This window comes from Arvicanthis niloticus, chromosome 16 (assembly GCF_011762505.2).
Source record: "Arvicanthis niloticus isolate mArvNil1 chromosome 16, mArvNil1.pat.X, whole genome shotgun sequence".
NCBI classification, from domain to species: Eukaryota; Metazoa; Chordata; class Mammalia; order Rodentia; family Muridae; genus Arvicanthis; species Arvicanthis niloticus.
The window spans coordinates 71,499,644-71,522,988 of record NC_047673.1 but is presented as its reverse complement, the minus strand read 5'-3'; the positions used below and the strand labels follow the sequence as shown (position 1 = coordinate 71,522,988).

Here is a 23,345-nt window from a genome sequence, read left to right as displayed (position 1 = left end):
GTATCAGAGCATCAGGTATACAGAACAAATATTAATAGACTTAAAGGCTGAAGATTCTAGAATACTAATAGCAAGAGACTTTAGCATTAGCCCACCCCACAGTTACATCACACAGCTACACCCTACAGGTACAGGAGCTCACACCCATGCTGGCATGAGCAACACAGGAAGTGATTTTTAAAGCAAAGGAATACACTGTATCTTGTAGAAAGCTCAACATGTTTAGTCATTCCTTGTTATCTAAGGAAAACTTTCTAAAAAGCATCAGAAAGTGCCAAATCATAGGAATGCTTAGGTACCCTATGTAAAACAGTACATTACTTATATAAAACCTGTACAACTTTATGTCTGGATTATCCAACCTAACACAGCTTAAAGGTTAGATATGATTTTTGGTTGTTAGATGTTTGGGAAACGGTGACAAGAAAAAGTGTATACACACTTAATACAGACACCATTTCATTTCCAACTGTTTAGATCTATGTTTTGGGTGAATCTACAGAGGTGAAACCCATAAATACTGTGATATGATTATATTCTCAAAATTATTCTAAATTACATTTGTATATTAGTTTATGAGCTAGCAAAGGTAGACTATCATTTTCTTTCTATCTTTGCTAAATAACCCTTTGCTTTCAAATACCACCGCTTAAAGGTTAGATATGATTTTTGGTTGTTAGATGTTTGGGAAACGGTGACAAGAAAAAGTGTATACACACTTAATACAGACACCATTTCATTTCCAACTGTTTAGATCTATGTTTTGGGTGAATCTACAGAGGTGAAACCCATAAATACTGTGATATGATTATATTCTCAAAATTATTCTAAATTACATTTGTATATTAGTTTATGAGCTAGCAAAGGTAGACTATCATTTTCTTTCTATCTTTGCTAAATAACCCTTTGCTTTCAAATACCACCTTTTGCTTATAGCTTATTAGTTATAAAAACACAACTTTTCTTTTTTTGGCACTTATATTCACTATTTAACGAATTTTGCAAAAAATAATTTAATCTTTTTTTTCCAAAACCATCCTCATTTCTTTAATTTGTAAGGTCCATTAATGACACTTAATTACCAGGTTGTTTTGTTATTATAGGCCTAATTCTCTCTGCATTTCTTTCAACACAATTATCTTCAACTTCATCTTACGGTTTACTGACCACTTAAAAACTCAACAGTGTGATTTCTACTTTTAATAACTTATATTTTAAAACTGTTTATAGCATTTCTTTCTCTTACATTAATAGGTGGCTAATCAAGTCTTAATAGTTTGAATTACATAACTTCTTATATTAATCAAAGGAAAAGATTAAACTCCACAGTAAACTTACATTAGATAAGTCTGTGATTCCTGACATTCCAAAATCACCATCTTTCTTGGAGTAATCCGTACTGTTAAGATGGACGTAATTTCGAATTGCTGCTGACAGTAACCCATCGCTCCACTCCATGGTATTAACATTCAGCTGTCCATACAGTTCACCAAGAGTGATACATTTTGGATTCAAAACACAAACGTCGACTTTTCCTTTTTTCCCTGTAGACTGGGGGCGGGGGACGAGAGATCTAATGTTGTTTAAAGAGGGATTAGTTATAGTACAATTACTTAATTTTTTACACCCTTGTTGCCAATGGGTTTTGGGAAAAAATCTTTCCCATCAAACAAAGCATCTCTATAAAGGTAGTGATTGGCAGGATGTCTCACTGAGCTCCACTACAGAACACAGGCTCTGATTGGGTTGTGACATGCGGGGAGCCAGGGTGGCGTGGAGAGAGGCAGGCGAGGAAGCAGGGTGTGCTTTCAGTCTATTTAGATTTTATCCACAAAATTGTAACTTGATTGGGCTCCACCTGAACTATTCTCCGCTTCATCTCATTCACATTTAGGAAGGGTAAGGGGCAGACATATGGCCAGAAACACACAGGTTCCCATAATGCAAGGCAAGATGTTATGGGCACAGACATACAGATGGTGGGAATCTGGGAAATCAAGATAATAAAAACCCAGCTGTGTACACAGAGGGACTGTGAGAATTACATGTAAGACACATGTACACAGCTGGGTGTGGTTCAGTGGACAAGACCAGACTAACATTTGCCATTGGAGCTAAGACGGCATCAATCCACAGGACTGGTACTTAGTATGACATACTAATTTGTTAGGGCTTCTTTAAAAAAAAAAAAAAAGACTAGGTGACTTAAATTAATTTCTTCCCATACTTCTAGATACTAAAAGATCACAGTGGAAGAACACCAGTGACAGGACAGACTTACACTTGAGACAGCAGTTCACTTTCAGTGATGGAACACATGTGTTTTCAAATACTTACTATAGTGCTGTGTAAACTTCAACTTTTGTTTACATTTTCACCTAGAATTGTGTTTCTGAAATTGATCATATACCTTTAAAACATTCACAGATGCCAGTCTAACAACTCTATATGGTATATGTTTAGCTTCTTTTTAACTATAGTGTGTGTGTGTGTGTGTGTGTGTGTGTGTGAGAGAGAGAGAGAGAGAGAGAGAGAGAGAGAGAGAGAGAATCACTTCTTTCTTTTCACCCCGAGGGTCCTGGGACTGAGCTAACATCATCAGATTGCTGGCAGGCCAGGCTCCTATACTCTGGGCCACCCCACGAGCACATTTTGCATTTTACTCTTGATGAGCCAGCTGCGAAGTCTTCTGTACAGGCCTTCAACAACATCTAGTGTCATGTTGAACTGCAGTGCAGCAGACAGACTTATCTCATTCCTGGTTGTAGGGAAAGCTTCCAGCCTGTCACCATGGGAGTATGAATAAATTGTGGTTTTTTTTTTTTTTTTCCAAAAATAATTCTGCTATCCTGGCTTTCTGGTTTTTTTTTTTTTTTTTTTTTTTTTTTTTTTTTTTTTTTTTTTTTTTTTTATCACAAAGGAAAACAAAGCACTATCCCATTCCTTTTGTGTAACTGGATATGATCACGTGGCTTCTTTCTCTTGTTCTATTATATATGTATTATGCTGATTTAATGTTGGCTGTGATTCCTGGAGATCCCACCTGGTCTTGCTGTATTATACAGTTTACTTCTCACCAATGACAATGACAGCTTAAGAGCTCACCGAGGTCTGTTTAGAAGAAGGATTCACAGACAATGGTGAGAATTGGAAAGCACAACATGAACAGTTCTGAAGACGAAAGTTTACACCAACAGAAAAAATTCACATAACTAACTTTCTAAGATGTCGTAGTATACTACCAACAGTGAAATCATCAAATAATTAAAGTTCACATGATTTAGTAGAGTATTTTATTTTATATTGCATTAAAACATGTACATAGGGGCTTCCTGAGAATCCATATAGACAGTTGATATTTACTCAATAGTAGTAAATTTGTTAAAACACCAACCAGCTAAAAGACAGAGACTAAAAATTATTGTAGTTTTAAAATTTAATTTGTTTTATGTGCATGGGTATTCTGCCTGCATGTGTGCCTGTATATTATACGCAGGCTTGTGCTATAGAAGCCAAAAGAGGGACCGGATGCTGTGGAACAGTAGTTACAGACAGTTGTGAGCTGCCATGTGGGTGCTAGGGATGGAGCCCAGTCCTTTGGAAGAGTGGCCAGTGCTCTAACTGTTGAGCCATCTCTGCACTCCTGTTCCAACCTCTAACAATCATTATATAAGTTCCAACCGTCAAAGATGCAAAGTTTTGGGGAATAGAAACTTTAAAATGTGATGAAAATTTTTCTAGAATTTTTTTTTACAAAAAGAATAAATTATTGGGGATAAAGATAACATCATATTGAAATAGTAAATGCATCTCAGGTAAAATAAGGAATAAGAACTATAGTTGACACTGTCTAGGAGGGTTTTAATTAATTTTATAACAGGATAAAAATCATGTAAATATTAGAAAAGAGGTATAATTATTTTCACTTGAAGGTGATTGAATCAGTACTCGAGAAGCAATAAAACTTAATAAATCAATTCAATAAAGTAGCCAAATACAAAATATACAATCAACAATTACATTTTATACCCCTCATCACAAGTTTGATAACTAAATTTCAAAATTCTCACTTAATACCAGGATTTCTTACTACAAAACTTTTAGCAATAACTTGAGTAAGTAGTTAAAATACACAACGCAGAAAGAATATATATATATATATATATATACTGAAGTATATACTCTGTGCAGATGGAAAAATGTCTTATTTAGTAGATTTACCTTTGAATCAGATTGCCTTTCTTTAACAGGTAAGGCAGAAGTAACTGGCAATGTTACCAACGCTTTCTCTAAAATTTTCCTGACTGTAGTCTTTCCTCCGCCTGTTGGGCCCACTAGAATCACTCCAACACAAGCCTTAAACGAAATGCACAGATTAGTGTACTGAGCAACTGTTTAAAGTTCTCTACACTGACACTGGTGCATGTGCCCGCCCACTCTTCATGACTGTTGAGTCACTGTTCCTGGTGCTGAGCACTTCCTGTTTCTGTCCCACCAATCCCTCATGGCTTTCTGAACTACTGACCCGTGTAACAACCCTTTTCTCTTTCGTGCTTGTTGATCTCTCTCCTTTGCTTTCCTTTTACTCTTGTCAGTTTGACTCTAAGTGTGACCCGGCTTCTCAGTTCCCTTCAATGCCTGCAGTTCTCTCTGCCTCTGCTTTCACTAACTGCTTCCAATCCGATGGCTCATAAGCTTCTCAACTCAGAATTACCTTACCTTTCTTTCTTTCCAAACTTAATGCTTTTGTATGCAACAACTGCTTAAAGCAGAATACTAATCATTTTTCATTCATAGCTTACAAGACATTTTCTTGATTTTAGCTCTGATATTTGGGGGAGGGACCCCTATGGTGTACTTAACAGTCTAATAAGCAGAGAAAATGGCAGCAGGGTAATCTGTGGTAAAATGCTTGCCTAGAATCCTCAGTTCAATCTTCAGTACCATACAAACAGGAAAAAAAAAAAAAAAACAGAGGAGGAGGAAGAGGAAGAGAAAAGAGGAAGGAAGAAGAAAAAGAGGGAGGAGAAAGATTCATAGAAGATGTCTTTACAAAGATAGCTGAAAAGATGTTTTTAAAGCTAGGGTACAAAAAGCTCAAATGATAAAGAAATAGAGCTTACTGAATTAAGATTATCTTTAATACAGCTTGAATTGTGCAACACTTCCCTGAGGCTTAGAGAATTTACCCATAATGCACACAGCTGCTAAATTACTATGATATAAAATAACACAGTAAAATAAACCATATATATTTTCTAAGAAAAAGATAAACAACCACATGAAACATTCTATAATCTGGCGATTCACATACAACTCAAATGGCTAAAAGTATTTAAAGAGACACAGTAGCTTGCAAGGAACCAGGTGTGTGCACATTCTAGTTAAAATACACAACAGACATTCATAGCCAGGCAGAACAGCAAGTTTCAAGATGGGGTAGCAACAGGTTAGAGACTATTTTATACTACATTTGTAGGGCTCTGACAAGTATATATTATTGAATAAAAGTAAAAATATCAATTCAATATCTAACTAAAGTGAGACACAAGGTCTAGGAAAACAATATGCTGATCTCATGGACTGAAACCCAGATAGAGAACCTGCTGCTGCTGTGCCAGCCTGTACTTACCTGAAGCTGTTGATAAAATTGTATGATTTTTTCTTTTTGAGATGGCCAATATTGAAAGCCTAATTGTTCTGTTGCAATAGATATTGCTTTCTGAAAGGATATAAATATATTAATTTAAAGTGTATTACAACCTGAGTATCTATCATCTATATATCCATCCATTTATTTACCTATCACAGTCTTGGGGATAGAACCCAGGAATGAGCCTAATGGTCCACCACTGTGCCATGCACCTAGCCCAAACTCTTAAACTGTCATTCTTTAAGCTACTTATTAATTATTGTAGTTTACAAGAGTATTTCTTTATTTTTTAAGTTCACCAACTTCTGTCTTTGAGAATAAGGAAAACCCGCCATTTTTCTCACCAGAAATTTGCAACATACAGAAAAATTTTTATCTTCATAGACCTTTGGTAGCAAATTCATAAACCCTCCCCTCAAACTAAGAATTCTCACTTTCATATTTATTAATATACAAAATCATATGCACAAAACAACAAAAATGAAGCTGGCATGTTGTGTTTATGTGCCAGTGTGTATATAGGTAACAAGAAAACCAAAGAGGCTGTCAGCCTAAGAAGAGTGAGGTGGGGCAGAGAAGGGGCTAGAGGGAAGAAGCCATGGAGGAAGTGCTGATGTACTTACTACATTTTAATTAAAATTATATCTTAAAGAGTAGCTACAAATATTCATTCTCCCTACATTAAAATAAATATAAAGGGGCTTTGTATCTCTTTGTGATTCTAATCACCACCACAGTAGTTTTAGATTTTGTAATGATTAGTTTAATGTTTCAATGAGAATGTTCTAAGATAATAAATAAAACTGATAAGATTGTAAGTATGATGTAATTCCTTAAACTATCCAGAAACAGAAAAAAAAAAAAAAAACCCAAACCAAACAATAACAACAACAACAAAACCCAAAAAGTTGGAGGAAACCATGTTTCCTTTTGAAGGAGGGTTTATTCACAGGCGGAGACAACTGGTAATTTTGTCTCCTGGCCACTTCTCACTTCTTGCATCTCTACAATGAGAAAGAACACAGCAGACAAAGGAGACACTTCTGAAGTCATACAGACAGAATCAGACTCAATGGAATGCACAATGAGTCACATACACTTACAATCATGAGAGATGTCTGGACAATTCATTTCTGGCTACGTATTTTAACAGAATTCTTACTTTAGATTGCTTTTGAGTAAATCTATAGTCTTGCTTTAAGTTATTCAGGACCATTATGTGATATTCCTTGGAGGGAGTTAAAAAGAGATGGGGAAGAGAGTAAGAGGGAGAGAAGAGAATTTAAAAGTGGAGTTCAAAAGATAGGAGGAATAGTTGATTTATACCAGATAAAATAGACGTTGAGTCAAAAACTAGAAAAGCCAATCAAAAGACTAGTCATGTATGATAAAAGGCCAATTCTGCAAAGTTGTACAACAGGACAGCACGTCTGTCCCTAAAGCTGTAGGGCAAATGCTGATAGCTTTAGGGGAGAGGTGTGCTCCAGCACATCAACAGCAGAGCACTGAATACTTGCTGCTTTCAGCAATAAGCAGAAAAACCCAGATGCAAAAGAAATGTCAGAGTTAAACCACACCATGGACCAAAAGTCCCAGCAGATATTCAGACACCACGCCAACAGCTGCGAATGCATGCTCTCCCTAACAGCACATGGAGAAGTCCATATGTATCTCGTATACCTCATAGCTGGCCACAAAACAAGCATCTGCAAATTAAAGCAAAAGAAATGCAAACCACATCAAATATAATTTTGATCACGGCAGCATAAAATTAGAAAGCAGCAAGGAGAGACACTTTGGATACTAATAAACACAAGAAACAAGACAACAGGCTCAGCAGAGCCCAGGGGTTGTATGCATGCAAGAGCCACTGTATGTGTGTGCATGCGGTTGCATGTGTCTCAGTGTGCATCTGTGTATGTGTGTCTGTGTCTCTGTGCATGTGTATGTATGAGCATGTGTATGTGCATGTGCATAAGTCAGACAATAATTTTCAGGAGTCAGTTTGAAAGAAAAATTTGAAATAGACCCAAACTAATAAAAATAGCAGGGCCCTGTGATTCCTTTTCCCTAACCTAAATAGTTCAAAATGCCTGTCATCAGGTTTGGGCCCAGTTAACTCCACAGAGGATGTGGAGTTACAAGACAAAGGCCGATTGAATCATCCAAGGAACTGGCTGGCCATGAAAGATAAAAAGTATACAAGGACATCCTTAAAAGAACAGAGATATGTCCAAATGAGTAATGGGCCATCTGATGTTCTTCCGCCCTTTCCCCTTTTGGGCCCACTCGGCCTGCACAGCCTGCTGATGTTCAAAAATATAAAACAACCAATCATGTGTACCCGCTTGAAAATCTCCCACTTCCCCGACCCCTTGCCTATAAAAGTCCTAATCCTTTGAGCCTCGGAGTCAGTCCCTCTGTCTCCTATGCGAGATATGGAGATATGTGCTGACCCAGAGCTCTGATATTAAACTGCCTCATGTGTTTACATCAAGCCGGTCTCTTGTGAGTCCTTGAATGCCGCTGCCATCCTGAGACTTGAGTGGAAATCTCCCTTTGGGGTCTTTCAAGTTCTCTCCTTTTACTGGTAAGATCAGGGGATCAAATTCAAGTTGTTAGTCTTGATTACAAGCACCTCATATGGTGAATCATCTCACTAGCCCAGAAATTATAAAAAATTATTTAAACAAATGATAGCAGCAATACAGTATGCCCAAACTATGTAATTAGAACAAAAGTACAATGCAGAGAAGTTTATAGGAATAGCCACCCACCACCGAAAAACAGAGTCTTTAGGAGCAGGAGAGATGGCTCAGTGGTTAAAAGCACTTGCTGCTTTTGCAGAGGACCTGGGTTTGATTCCCAGCACCAACACAGTGGCTCACAATGGTCTATAACTCCAGTTCTAGGGGATCTTACACCTTCTTCTGGGCCACTGCAGACACTAGGCACATACATGGTTCATAGAAATACATGTAGGCAAAATACCCAAATACATAAAAATAAAAAGTAATTTAAAGAGAAGATTTTAAATAAATAATTTAATATTGTTCCTTAAGGAATTAAAGAAAAACAAACAAACAAACAAACAAAAAAACCCCAAGAATAACTGAAATTCCAAGTTAGCAGTAAGAAAAATTTTTAAATAAATGCAGAAATAAGTAAAAATAAGGATTAAAAATACAAATGATGGACAACACAAGTTTTAAATCAGTACATGTATATGAGTACATGTGTAATGACGGTGCATGTGTTCATGTGTGCATACTCATATGGAAGGCAGAAGAGATCTGTCACTGGCTAGAGCTCACTAAGTAGGCTCTCCTGCCTGACCAGGGAGTCTCGGGGCCTCCTGTTTCCACATCTCCAGCATTAATAGTTTTAAATGTGTGCCAACATGCCAAGGTTCTCTGTGACCATGGAGGGGCAGCCCAGGTCTTCAGACTTACAAGGCAAGTGTTTTATCAATTAAGCTATAAAGTAAAACAGCAAAACCAAAGTTTTAGCTAGATTAAGAAATGAGAAAACTCATAGAAATAAAACGAGAGATGAAAACAGAGACATTATGATAGATGCAACTATAAAAAGGATCATTAGATAAGATTATAAGCAACTGCATGCCAGCAAATAAGGAAAACAGAAGAAGTGAACACATTTGTAAACATGCACCACTTACCATGACTGAGGAAGGAAAAATTAGATGCCCAAGGAATCCCATAAAAGTAAAGGATGAGACTGAATCAATAATAAAATGTTTTCCATTAAAGCAAAGCCCAGAACCAGATGGTCCACCGCTAAAGTCTATCAAGCATTTAAAGAATTAACACCAATTCTTTTCAAATGCTTCTTTTAAAATGGTGAAGGGAAAGAACTCTTCCAAATCCTAGTTAGTGGCTAGCAATATATTGATATTCAAACTATTTCAACAAAGAGAAAATAAACTCATTATACTCGAGAAATCTGACTGCAAAAGCCCAGAATAAAATACTAGCAAAAGTGACCCAACAGCTCCTTCAAAAGATGTTCCGGGGTTGGGGATTTAGCTCAGTGGTAGAGCACTTGCCTAGCAAGCACAAGGCCCTGGGTTCAGTCCTCAGTTCTGAAAACAAAAAAAGATGTTCCACTGGGAGCTGTTGTGATTCATGCTGGGCATGTAGGATGCTACACATGCAGTGAGTGTCCTTATATGAATAGAACAAGGGACCAAAGCCATGCTCTCTGTAACCCCGACAAAGCATTTGCTTGGAGGAAATTCTAGTCTTTACAAACTTTCATTAATAAAAAAAAGAAAACTGAATGAACTAAAAAAAGAAAAACATACTAAAAAAGATGGAAGCCACAGAAGAAGATAGAAAATATTTCAAACATTAAAAGAGATATCAAGGTATTTGGAAGCAGAAGATGTATTAAATCAAAAGCTGGTTCATTAAGAAAACAATGTGTTAGATCAGACAGCTAGGTGGTCTAAGAAAAAAAAGCCTACCTTAGAAAAATAGGTAGTGAGAAAAAAAATCTCAAAAGCATGAACTTAAGTTCAAGAATCAAAATAGTGCCTTGTTCCGTGTATAGCTTGATAAGGCTAGCCCTTCTTGTCCTGGGAATACTTTTATTCCTACCAATCGTGTTAAAGCTTATCTTTAACAACATCAACATGTTGGCAGCCAAAGTACATGGCATGAACCTGAAAATGGACCCCCAGACAGAGTTATTAAATTAACAGGCTGGCAGGCCAAGGACGGGTAAAATTCTGCACAGAGCCTTACCAACCCAAGACGGAAGTGTATTTCTTTTGATAATGCACATTCCATGACAGGTAAGGAAAGCATTCTTGTTAGAACGACCTAAGACAGGCTCAGTCTTGTTAACAAAATAAAAAAGGGGGAGAGGTGCAGAGCCTTTGAGGCTGCTTGGCAAAAATCTGACATGGGCCAAGGACAAGGAAAGGGGCTGCTTGGCAGGAATATGACATTGCAAAGGACAAGGAAGTAGGCTTCAAACAGGAATCTGACATTAGACTAGAACAAAGAAGTAATTTCAGGTAGGAGTCTAAATCATAGGCTACAACAAAGAAGTAATCTCAGGCAGGAATCTAAATATTAGGCCAGAACAAAGAAGTAATTTAAGACAGGAATCTAAATTTTAGGCTAGAACAAGGAAATAGGCTTCAGACATGAAAAAAAAAAACTTGTTCTAAGACAAGGAAGTAGGCTCAGATACTTTGGTCATCCTGATAAGCCTTTAGAAACAGCGATTACAGGAGTGTTCACGTAACTGGATTTAATGCCTTGCTTGTTCCTTGATTATTTGCATCTATTGTATTGCTAGACCCTCAACCTAGAACTGACCTTAATACATGCATGTAATAAAAATGGTATAAAAGCATAAAGGAAGAGGGGGTATAGGATGGGGGTTCTAGGGAGGGAAAATGGGGAAAGGGGATGACATCTGTATTGTAAATAAGTAAAATATCCAATAAAAATATTAACTCTAAAAGAAGTTAAAAAAATAGTGCCTTGTTCAACTCCATACTAATCCATTCTAAAACAAGAATGAAATGTAAGTGTTTGTCGATTTGAATAAGGCTGTTTCAAGGAGGCCCACAGTGATTAAGACAAACTTATTTTCAGGCCATAACAGAACAATTACAATCATTTGAATGGTTTTCAAGAGAAATTCTTGTGTTTCTTCCTGCATTATCTATGGTCAAGTTTGCCACATGCTTCATATGTGCTAGAACATAGTATGTAACCTGTGTCTATTTTGTCAAGTTGATTACATATCCTACTGTTATTTAAAGCAGCTATTATAAAGCCGGGAGATAGGAAGCAGCAGCGACAGAAAGAGGCTGCGGGAACAACAGGATCAGGTGGAAGCAGGAAGGGCAGGTTATGGTGGAAGGGTGACCCAGCTGCCAGATGGAGGGAGCCAAGTTTTTTGTCAAAATAATTTTGCTTTCCTACTTAAGGCAATGCCAGTTGAACACTGGCTTTGCTTGTGCAATCACAGACATCTTAGGGGAGCAACTTGGGAAGCCTCATGGAAAAACACCCAGAATGCAGTAAATACACATGGGCAAAACAGCTAAATTCTCCTAAGAGTAGGGAGTCATCTCTGTGCTATTGCAGGGAAACTCAGCATCATGACTTAAGAAGGAGAACTAAGCACACAGCACCCCTCTATTTGTTCTTTCCGTCATTTACAGTGTGCTTAAAGCTCCTTCCACCCACCTGGAGGCGGAAACAGGCCTGCAAAGTGCTTTCATCCTCAAATCCTGTGATCTGTTTCCCATGAGTAGAGTATTTCAAAAAGAACCACTGTATTTAAACCCACACAGATTCCACTTCCAAGTGACCTGGTATTGTTTCCCAGGGTCTCATTACCTCCAAGTTAGGGTGATGCATTTTTGAAACAGTTACTCCAGGAAAAACATCTTCTATGATCTTTTCAAAAGGTAGGACATCTTCAGGAAGGAACTTTGACAAACTGGCTTCTCGGATGGCCTCAATGATGATCAAGGACTCCTCTAACTCAGAAAGATGCTCACCGCTATCACTGTAGCAGTTGGAGAGAGCAAGCAGGAACCGGTTAGAAGACTGTTCTTCAGGTGCTATAAATATCCACCTCTTAAGCATTTTCCCCTTGATTTATACTTTCTAAAATGTTGATCTGGTTCCATTTTGTCTTTTTGAAACCACAAGAACCTGTCAGTCCATCTTACTGGGATGCTCTGGCAGCTTCTCAGTTTAGCTTGTCATCCTTAATTAAAATTCTACAAATTACCAATCCAGTGGTATGTAACTTTCCAAACCTAACACTAAATTCAAATGTCAACTAACCATTTATGCTCCTGTTTCTTCTTTTCTGTCATTATTAAAACTGTCTTCAAGGTCCTCATGCCAAAATCATAATGGTCCTAAAATGCAGCATTCAATATTTGAGTTATTAACCATTTTCAAGGAAAAATAAAATTATTTACAACAATTATATGCATAATTAATAATAATATTTTTCCCTGTTTTTTTTTTTTTTTTTTTTTGAGACAGGGTCTCTTCCTGTAGCCCTGCATGTCCTCGTACTCACTCTGTAGCCTCAAACTTACAGAAATCCACTTGTTTCTGCCTCCTGAGTCCTGGGATTAAAGATGTTCACCACCATTGCTAGGCTTACAGCCATCTATTCTAGAAAAGGAGTTATCTGCACAAGTCCAAAACCTTAATTCTGCCTCTTCTGCTCTTATTTCTCTTCCAAAGTGGTGCCAAGAAAGTCCCTTTTCCCTGTGTTCTTGTCCTCCTCCCATCCCTCCCTTTCCCCAGTGTTTTACTATGTTATCCAGCCTGGCCTTGAACTCTTGGGCTCAGAGCTTCCCATTGTCTCAGCCTGTCTCTCCAGTTCTGAGGACTACAGGCTGCATCACTGCCCTCAGGAGAAGTCTCCTTTTGAGAGTAAGGGTATCAAGTGTTAAAGTTACAGCATCTGTGTTAAACTGAGAACTGGGAAGAGGAACTGTGAGAATAATATCAGGGAAAGGATGACTTTGGAGAGAATACGGTTAGCTGTGCAAACCATTTTGGGTCAGAAACAAACACTCAAATCCCAGAACCATTCTCAAAAAAGTGTGGGACTCAAGTCAGCAGTACCAGAAACAGAGTGAACTAACGCGGTGCTCAGTGGTGCACTGACGCACAGGATCATCGAGGATAAGGCCTGGTACCGGCTTTTCCTACGTCCTACAGATCCCTGAAATGGAAGAGCTGGAGAAAACTGGCGTAGAGGCTGACATCCACGAGCAGAGGGAGCACATGTGGTTCCAAATCACAGGAATGTCATCACGTTCCCTAGACTTTGAAGGAGAGGCCTGGGACCATGGATGCCTACCTACTTAGAACACAGTAGTTCCCATTTCACAGTGGGCCTGGTCTTGCTGATTCCTGGCCAATAGCAGAAATGTCTTTGGGTCTCATTCATATAACCAGCTTTAAGTCTTTGGAGAGAAGCAGTTCCTCACCTGTTTTGAGAGCTGCTTGTCAGCTAAATCATAAAGGTTAACTATCTTTCCAGACAGTGATCTTGAAGATTTGAAGCCAAATGAAAACAGAGTTACTTCAGTGATCATTTTATAGTGGGGCACCATCATCGCCACTGAGCGGAACAGAGATTTTAAGTTACCTGGGAGCTCAACCCGACCTCTATATCTAAAGAGGAAGAGGAAAACAGCAACGACAATAATAAAAATCCTCCCATGTTTGCAGTGTTTCAAATTTGAAACTATATTGCTTTTCCCCCAAACAATTCTATTGGCTTTTTGTGTGACCCTTACATAAAAATTAGTTAATAGCTACATTTTTACCTTTCATCCCATGAGCATGCTGGTCTAAAATACTTTCTGTATCTTATTGTATGGCTCGTCTCATCCCAGTTCTTTCTAATTTCTTGGGCTACTGTGGCACTTATTTGTATGTCTGATGAACCTAGACTTAAGTCAGAGACTTAATTTAACATTACCCATGTGTATAGGCCAGAGATGTTGTATTTATTGACAAAACGAAAAGTCTGTACCAGCTCCATGAGATGGAACTCATACTTGGCACCACTATGAGAGCCAAGAACCTGTGGCTGGACAGATGACAAGACACGGGAAAGCCTTTTGAAATTACTCTGAACACTATTAAACTGACTCCTCATGACTTATCCTTATAGATTAGTGTACTTTGACCCTCATCAGAGAAATGTCTTAAGAGTACATGGTGACGGATACAGATACTCACAACTGGTCTAGCTGCAGAGAGTGAGAGACTGAAGAGCCATAAAAAGATATCAGTACCACACCCCATACCCAGAGGCTTGGGGATTATAATGGAAGAGAAGGTGGCAAGATTGCTAGAAGCACTCTGGGGCACCCCCAGGTACCCTGAACAGTCTGATAACCCTGGGGACCTTCATTCTCCCACCACCTCTCTGCCCACCTTCATGAAGCCTGTAGATCCTGAACTATACAGGTTAGTTTCTCTTCCCCCATCTCTCTTCCCTGCTTGTTGAGTCTTCTGGGCACCTGAGCTGTCCTGAGAAGTCTGCTATCCCCACTGAACTTCCATTTCCCTGCCACCTCTCTGCCCACCTCAGACCTGCTAATCTGAAACCATATAGCTAAAGAAAACCCATCAAAGGCCTGCCACACCAGGACCATCAAGGTTAACTCTCCTCCCAATACCTACTACAACAGGAACATCCAGGAACATCACCAAAACATCCAGATGGCTTAAGAATACAATCAACAAAAGCCAGGGCAATAAAACACCTTCAGAGCACAGCTACTCTACTACAGCCAGCTCTGATGATGCTAACACAATTAAAGTGTGTTACAAAAAAATGACCTTAAACCTAATCTTATAAAGATGATAGAGGCCTTAAAATCCCCTAAAGAAATACAGGAAAATATAATTAAACAGATGAAATAAATTAATAAAACTATTCACATGAAAACACAAACTGAGGGAATCCTGGAGATGGGAAGAGAACAGGAACAACAGATTCAAGCATCACCAACAGAATTCAGAAGATGGAAGAGAGAATCCCAGGCAAAAAAGATACAGCAGAAGAAATTGATACATCAAAGGAAATGTTAAATCTAAAAAATTCCTGACACAAATCATCCAGGAAATCTGGTATACCATGATAAAACCTAACCCAAGAATAATAGGAATAGAAGAAGGTAAGACTCCCAGCTCCAAGGCCCGGAAAATATCTTCAAGAAAATCATAGAAAACTTTCCTAAAGAAGTTGGATTACACCCAATTTCTCAACAGAGACTCTAAAAGCTAGAAGGGCCTGAACAGATATCTTGCAACCTCTAAAAAACACAGATGTCAACCTAGACTACTATATCCAGCAATACTCTCAATCACAATAGATGAAGAAAACAAGATATTTCAAGACAAATCCAAATTTAAACAATATCTATCCACAAATCCAGCCCTACAAAAAACACTAGAAGGAAAACTCCAACCCAAGGAAGACAAGTATGTCTTAGAAAACACAATAAATAACTCCATACTAGCAAAAACAAGGGAAGCACATGCAAACACACACAAATTAACACCACCAACATCTAAATAACAGAAATTAACAATCACAGGTCATCAATATTTCTCAACATCAATGAACCCAATTCCACATTAAAAAGACACAGGCTAACAGAATGGATGTGAAAGCAGAATCCATCATTCTGCTACATACAAGAAACCCATCTCAGCAATAAAGATAGGTGCCTCAGAGTAAAGGTCTGGAAAAAAGCTTTCCAAGCAACAGACCCAAGAAGCAAGCTGGAGTAGCCATTTCAATATCCAGTAAAATTGACTTTCAGCCAAAATCAATCAAAAAAGACAGGGAGGGACATTTGATACTCATCAAAGGAAAAATCTATCAAGATGATATCTTAATTCTGAACATCTATGCCTCAAACACCAGAGTACACACTTGTAAAACAGTCATTGCTAACGCTTAAGTTGCATATCAAACCCTAAACATTAATTAATAATGGGAGACTTTAGCACTCCACTCTCACCAGTTGACAGGTCATCCAGACAAAAACTGAACAGAGAAATAATAAAACTAACAGACATTATGAATCAAATGGACCTAGCAGACATCTATAGAATTTTTCACCCAAACACAAAAGAATATATTTTCTTCTCAGCACCTCATGGATTCTTCTCCAAAATTGATGATATAGTCGGTCACAAAGCAAGCCTCAACAGATTCAAGAAAATTGAGATAATGCCTTGTATCTTATCAGACCACTAATGGATTTTAAAAAAAGACTAACTTCAACAACAACAGAAATACCAGAAAGCCTACACACTCATGGAAATTGAACAACTCTCTACTCAATGATTTCTGGTCAGAGAAGAAATAAAGAAATTAAGACTTTCTAGAATTTAATGAAAATGAAGGCACAACATACCCAAATTTATGAGATACAATGAAAGCAGTGCTAAGAGGAAAGTACACAGCACTAAGTGCCTCCATAAAGAAATTAGAAAATTCTCATACCAGCAATTTAAAAGTACACCTGGAGGCTCTAGAAAAAAGAAGCAAGCACACTGAAGAGGAGTAGAAGGCAGGAAATAATCAAAATCAGGACTGAAATCTATCAGTTAGAGACAAAGATAACAATACAAAGAATCAATGAAACCAAGAGCTGGTTCTTTGAGGAAACCAACAAGAGACAAACTTTTAGTCAAACTAACAAAAAGACAATACTATTCCACAAAAATAGAAATAGAAGGAACACCGCTAAACTCATTCTATGAAGCCACAGTCACCCTGATATGTAAACCACATAAGAACTCAACAAAGAAAGAAAATTTCAGACAAATTTCTCTTATAAATACTGATGCCAAAATATTCAATAAAATGCTCATAAATCAAATCCAGGAACACATCGAAAACATCATCTACCATGATCAAGTAGGCTTCATCCCAGGGATGAAGGGATGGTTCAATATACAAAAATCCATCAACATAATCCACTATATAAACAAACTGAATAAAAAAAAATCACATGATGATCTCATTAGATGCTGAAAAAGCCTTTGACAAAATTCAACATCCCTTCATGTTAAATGTATTTGAGAGATCAGGGATACAAGGTATATGCCTAAACATAATAAAAGCAATATACAGCAAGCCAATAGCCAACATCAAACTAAATGGAGAGAAACTTAAACAAATTCCACTAAAATCAGGGACAAGACAAAGATGCCTACTTTCTCCATATCTATTCAATATAGCACCTGAAATTCTAGCCAGAGCAATAAGACAACTAAAGGAGTTCAAGGGGATACAAATTGGAAGGAAGAAGTCAACATACGACCATTTGTGGGTGATATGATGGTAAACATAAGGAACCCCAAAAATCTGACCAGAGAACTCCTACAGCTGATAAACACCTTCAGCAGAGCAGCTGGATACAAAATTAACTCAAAGAAATCAGCAACACTCATTTATACAAATGAAAACTGGGCTGAGAAAGAAATTAGGGGGAAACACGCTCTACAATAGCCATGAACAGTATAAAATATCTTGGTGTGACTCCAACCAAGCAAGTGAAAGACCTATATGACAAGAACTTCAAGTCTCTGAAGAAAGAAACTGGGGGAAAGTATCAGAAGATGGAAAGATCTCCCTCATGGATCAGTAGGATTAACATAGTGAAAATGGCCATCTTACCAAAAAAAACAATTTGCAGATTCAGTGCAATTCCCATCAATATTCTAACACAATTTTTTAATGACCTTGAAAGAACAATTCTCAACTTCCCATGGAAAAACAAAACAAAACAAAACAAACAAAACAAAACACTCCAGGAACAATAAAAGAACTTTTGGAGGTATCACCATCTCTGACCTCAAGCTATATACTACAGAGCAATAGTGACAAAAACTGCATGGTATTGGTACTAAAACAGACATGTTGATCAATGGAATCAAATTGAAGACCCTTAAATAAATAAGTGTCCACACAGCCATGGACACTTGATTTTTGACAAAGAAGGCAAAAATATACAGTGGAAAAAAGAAAGCATCTTTAACAAATGGTGCTGGTCTAACTGGATGTCCACATGTAGAAGAATGCAAATAGATCCATATCTCTCACCTGCACAAAAGTCCAAGTGGATCAAAGACCTCAGCATAAAACCAGACACACTAAATCTAATATAACAGAATTGGGGAATGGCCTTGAACTCATCGGTACAGGAGACAACTTCCTGAACAGAGCACCAATAGCTCAGGCTCTAAGATCAACAATTAATAAATGGGGCCTCATGAAACTGAAAAGCTTCTATAAGGTAAAGGAGACTGTCAATAGGACAAAACGGCAGCCTACAGATCTTCTCCAACCTTACAGCCAAGAGAGGGCTAATATACAAAATTTATAAAGAACTCAAGAAATTAGAAATCACATAACCCAATTAAAAATGTGGTACATAGCCAAAGAGAGAATTCTCAACAGAGGAATCTTGAATGGCCAAGAAGCACTTAAAGAATGTTCAAAGTCTTTAGTCATCAGGTAAATGCAAATCAAAATGAGATTCCAACTTACTCCCATCAGAATGGCTAAGAACAAAAACTCAAGTGACAGCACATGCTGGCGAGGATGTGGAGCAAGGGGAACACTCCTCCATTGCTAGTGGGAGTGCAAACTTGTACAACCACTTTGGAAATTAATTTGGTGGTTTCTCAGAAAACTAGAAATAGTTCTATCTCAAGATCCAGCTATATCACTGCTGGGCAAATACACAAAAGATGCTTCATCATACCACAGGGACAGTTGCTCAACTATGTTCATAGATGCTTTATTCTTAATAGCCAGAAACTGGAAACAACCTAGATGTTCCTCAACTGAAGAATGGATAGAGAAAATGTGGTACATCTACACAATGAAGTACTTACTATTCAGCTATTAAAAACAAAGACATCATCAATTTTGTAGGCAACTGGATAGAACTTGAGAATATCATCCTGAGTGAAGTAACCCAAATGAATGGGGTCATCTAAAAGGACACTCATGGTATGTTCTCACTTATAAGTGAACATTGGCCATAAAGTACAGGATACTCATGCTACACTCCACAGACCCAAAGAAGCTAAACAAGAAGGAAGGCCCAAGCAAGAAAGCTTGAATCTCATTTAGAAGGAGGAATAAAATAGTCATAGGAGGCAGACAGAGGGAGGGAGCTGGATGGGGAGGGCATGGAGAGGGAAAGGGGGTCGTGTTCAAGATCGGGTTTGGGGAGGGACAGGAGAGATGGCCAGGTGCCCTTATGAATGAATGGCAATCTGCAACTGAAGTTTTAAAAATTCAATTCTTCGAGACATTGTATTCTGATCCCATTCTCTCTCTTCACCCCAATCCCTCCCAGATCTACTCTTCTCATTCTATACCCACATTAAAAAAAAAAGATTCTGGAGATTGAAGGATGTATGACAACCACACCCACAGGTAAGACTAGAGAAGGGATTTTAGTCTGTGTCTCCTCCCATGAGACTCTAATACTTACCCAGGATTTATGGTGATAAGCACCGCACAGGACATATTGATCCGTATTTCTCTACCATCCATTACGAACCTAAAAGGTGGTAAAGCATCCATGACTAAAGTCACTCCTCTAGGCCCAAGGGTATTATTACAACTCTAATGATCAGGGGGTTTTCTTAAGGCTGTATTGCATTTAAATCCAAACAAAACATACTTTAAATAACAACACTGAGGGAAGGGGAGGAGGAGGAGGAGGAGGAGGAGGAGGAGGAGGAGGAGGAGGAGGAGGAGGAGGAGGAGGAGGTGGGAGAGGAGGAAGAGAAGGAGAAAGAGGAGGAGGAGGAGGAGGAAGAAGAGGAGGAGGAGGAGGCGGAGGAGGAGGCTTATTTGGAGCCAAAGTTGAGTTCTGCCAGGATTCAGGTATAGTTTATTGTGTCTAAGGATGGCTGACAAGATTTTGGAAGTGGATGCTGGAGGGCACTCACAGATGAATTCATTCACACAGGGAAGACACCCTGGGAAGCCCCCACTCACTGAGCTGGGCCTGGAAGACTCACCAGAGCAGCGGGCATAGCACAGAGTTCCTGCTGGGAACATGACCCACTTTCAGCCTCCTTTCTCCAGTTAAAACATACTGGGAAACATGGCTCAGCACAGGCTGCTTCCTGCAGACCCAGTTTTGGTTCCCAGGCCCCACATGGTGGCTCATAATGGTCTGTTAACTTCAGTTTGAGGATATTCAATGGCTGTGGTGCACAGACACAAATGTAGGCAAAACAGCCATAAAACAATAATGGACAAAACCTCAAACATTAAAAAAAAAATTTGAGCAACTGTGAGGCAGATGCTTTGCCAAGGACACCAGTCTCCCATCATTGGCAATAGTCACAAAGACTTTCTGGAGCCATTTCTTACTGAAGAGGAGGGTATTTAAAGCTTGAGAGGTAGAAAAACCAGGATAAAACCAGGACAGTCCCTGGGAGAAACACTTTGCAGAAGTTAAGACACAGAGAAGGGTGGTAAAATGTGCCTTACTGTGCCATCATCTCTATTTGCAGATCTGTAAGCCCTGGAACCTAACAATGAAATCCATCAGGGTAAAAACACAAGTTAGCACCTGTTGGCATGAGTTAGACATATCACATTACTAAAGACCCATTTGTATTCCTAAATCAAGGAATGTAAGCTCCTGACTGCATCTGAAGAGAAAACTTGATTATTGTTATTAATAAACACCAGTAACCATAACATACACAATTTATTGTGGTTTTTCAGAAAGCATCTCAATCTAGAATGGTGAGACGGGAGGCTCCAGGAATGTAGCCGGTATTCTTGTTTATAAATGAGTTTAGAATTAAAGAAAAAAAATCATGAAGGATTAAAGAAAATATTATTAACTATTATTCTATTTCTTTAAGTGTAACATCCTATGACAAGAGAAATTCTAAGACAGAAAAAAATGGTAACTAGAATATATCTGTGTCCACTTCTGGTGGCTCCTGGCAGCTCCACAGTGTGAAAGTAGGGTGGATACTTTTAAATTGGCATTAAGATCACACACACACATGTACAGTTTGCCAGAGGAAACATCTTTTTCATCCTGGAAACATATATTTCCCCTTCTAGGGAGAATATACAGAGAAGGCAAAGTGTCATTCATTTTGCTATGTGCTAAACAAAAAAACAAACAAAAACCAGAATAGCAACCAGACCCCAGCACTTACTTAAGAAAAGCACTTAACACTAATTAAACGGTAAATGTGTATCGGATTTCCATGTCAGAGGTGGAAACCTTGACCAAATACCTGACAGAATAGCTGTTTTTGGCAGTCTTGATTGTCAGGATCTGCGAGGCAATGACCGACAGAACTTCTATATCGATTCGATTGAATTCATCAAAACAGCACCAAGCTCCCGACTGTACCAACCCGAAGAATAACTTTCCAATTATCTTAAAAAGAAGAAGAAAAGGTTTGATTACAGAAGCCATACAGGGGAACATTTCTACCTGTGTACTAAATTGAAGGCGTTCATCTCATCTTTTGATGCTCCAAAGAAAGTTTAGTAGTTGCCCAGGCTCTGGATGAGATCACTGCTGTTCCTTTTGAAAGCTTAAACACAAATAGCAAACTCCTGGGCTCCAGGACCATTGTCTGTGCGGCTGACAACTAACTGCACAAAGCCGGTTAGGGCTCAGAGCTGCATCCCAGCTGAGGTCTTTATGGCCATTTCTGCAGCACATGGCCAGTGTCAGAAGGCAGACGCCCTTTTCTGGAGCAGATAGGCCTTTTGTGGTTTACCTTGGGCTACAGGTGAGGCAAATGGTAGGGGTTGAAGGGATGGGGAGGTGGGGGTAACCCATGGTTCCCAGGAGCTGTTTAGCGGGTGTTATTAAAACACAGTTGCAGACAGTTAAAAGCCCTATTAGTGTCAATGGCAACATTTTCAAGACCTTACTGTAAGTACTCCTTCTGATGTTCATTTTCCTGTAGCTAAGGTGACGGGAGTTGGGACACTTTGACCCTCTGTTGGTACCTGTTGGACTCTTCCTTGCTATTCCAACTGTGCCTTCAGGAAAAAGACTCTGCAGTTAACCCCACCCAGATGTCTTGAGGACCGCATGGATACTTTGATAAAAACTACAGCACAGATGCAGCTGATTGCCGCAGCTACTGATTGCACCCTAACTTTGTAACAATTCCCACTGAGGCCAGAGGGGACCGTTTACCCTGATACATTGGCAGAGGAACTGCTTTGACTGATACTGAAAAGGCGAATATGTGATTGGTTTAAACAGAAATCTCTGTGGCTGTGACTGATGCTAAAGGCATGAGAAACACACTCCTTCCAGGGAGATGGAGAAAATTAGATCTTATCTCACCAAGGGATGCTTGGAGCTCTAATCAACATATAAAAGAAGTCACAGAGTTGGGGATGTGGCTCAGTTTTACAGCACTTGCTTACCACGAGGGAGCTGAGTTCAGCTCCAGGAAACAAAACCCCTAAATTGTAGTGCTTGAAAACTTTGAGTTAAATTTGTAACAAACACATGGAGGAATATCAAGCTTCAATAAAAATATTTCAAGATTTTATTAGACATGTCTTAAATAATTATCATTATTATTTTTATAATTGTTTTTGGTATTAATTGTTGTAGCTTCTTTGACTTTAATAATTACCTTTTCAATAAATAAATGTTCAGGCTAAGAACTTAAATTTGTAATAAAGACATATCCTTAATTATACACACACACACACACACACACACATTTTTCATGCTTTGGTATGTAAAATTTTGTTTTAAAAAATCCCAGTGTCATAAAAATTGAGAATTATTGCTTTAAAGAATTCAGTTGAACCATTTAACAAAAAGCTAACATGTTTTAACTTTCAGCTAGGTTTTAGGCTTCTATTTTCTACTCATTAAGGAAACTAATAGCATTTATAGTCTTATCTATGCATATTTTATATTTTTCTTAGTTTTTTCATTCCTCGATGAATTATTTTAATGCACTTTTTTTTTTAGTATATATGCTTAAGCTTTACCTTATAATCCAAATCTTCGAAGCAGTTGAAGACCACACAATGTTTACCAAAGCTCTAGGAAACAAAAATACTGTTTTAATATAGTTCTTCACAAAATAAAGACTCC

General features: G+C 38.4%; 1 protein-coding gene across 1 annotated transcript in view; it reads right to left on the bottom strand.

Moving 5' to 3' along the window:
• Dnah14 (dynein axonemal heavy chain 14) overlaps positions 1-23,345 on the bottom strand; it is a 224,119-nt gene that overhangs the window by 118,200 nt on the left and 82,574 nt on the right. Inside the window, exons 30-38 of the mRNA XM_076914623.1 lie at positions 23,240-23,293; positions 21,499-21,644; positions 19,716-19,784; positions 13,662-13,848; positions 12,493-12,569; positions 12,037-12,208; positions 5,633-5,722; positions 4,222-4,356; positions 1,339-1,551 (exon numbers count right to left, since the gene is read on the bottom strand). Of these exons, the coding sequence (XP_076770738.1) occupies positions 1,339-1,551; positions 4,222-4,356; positions 5,633-5,722; positions 12,037-12,208; positions 12,493-12,569; positions 13,662-13,848; positions 19,716-19,784; positions 21,499-21,644; positions 23,240-23,293 (1,143 nt within the window). The remainder of the gene's footprint in view (positions 1-1,338; positions 1,552-4,221; positions 4,357-5,632; positions 5,723-12,036; positions 12,209-12,492; positions 12,570-13,661; positions 13,849-19,715; positions 19,785-21,498; positions 21,645-23,239; positions 23,294-23,345) is intronic.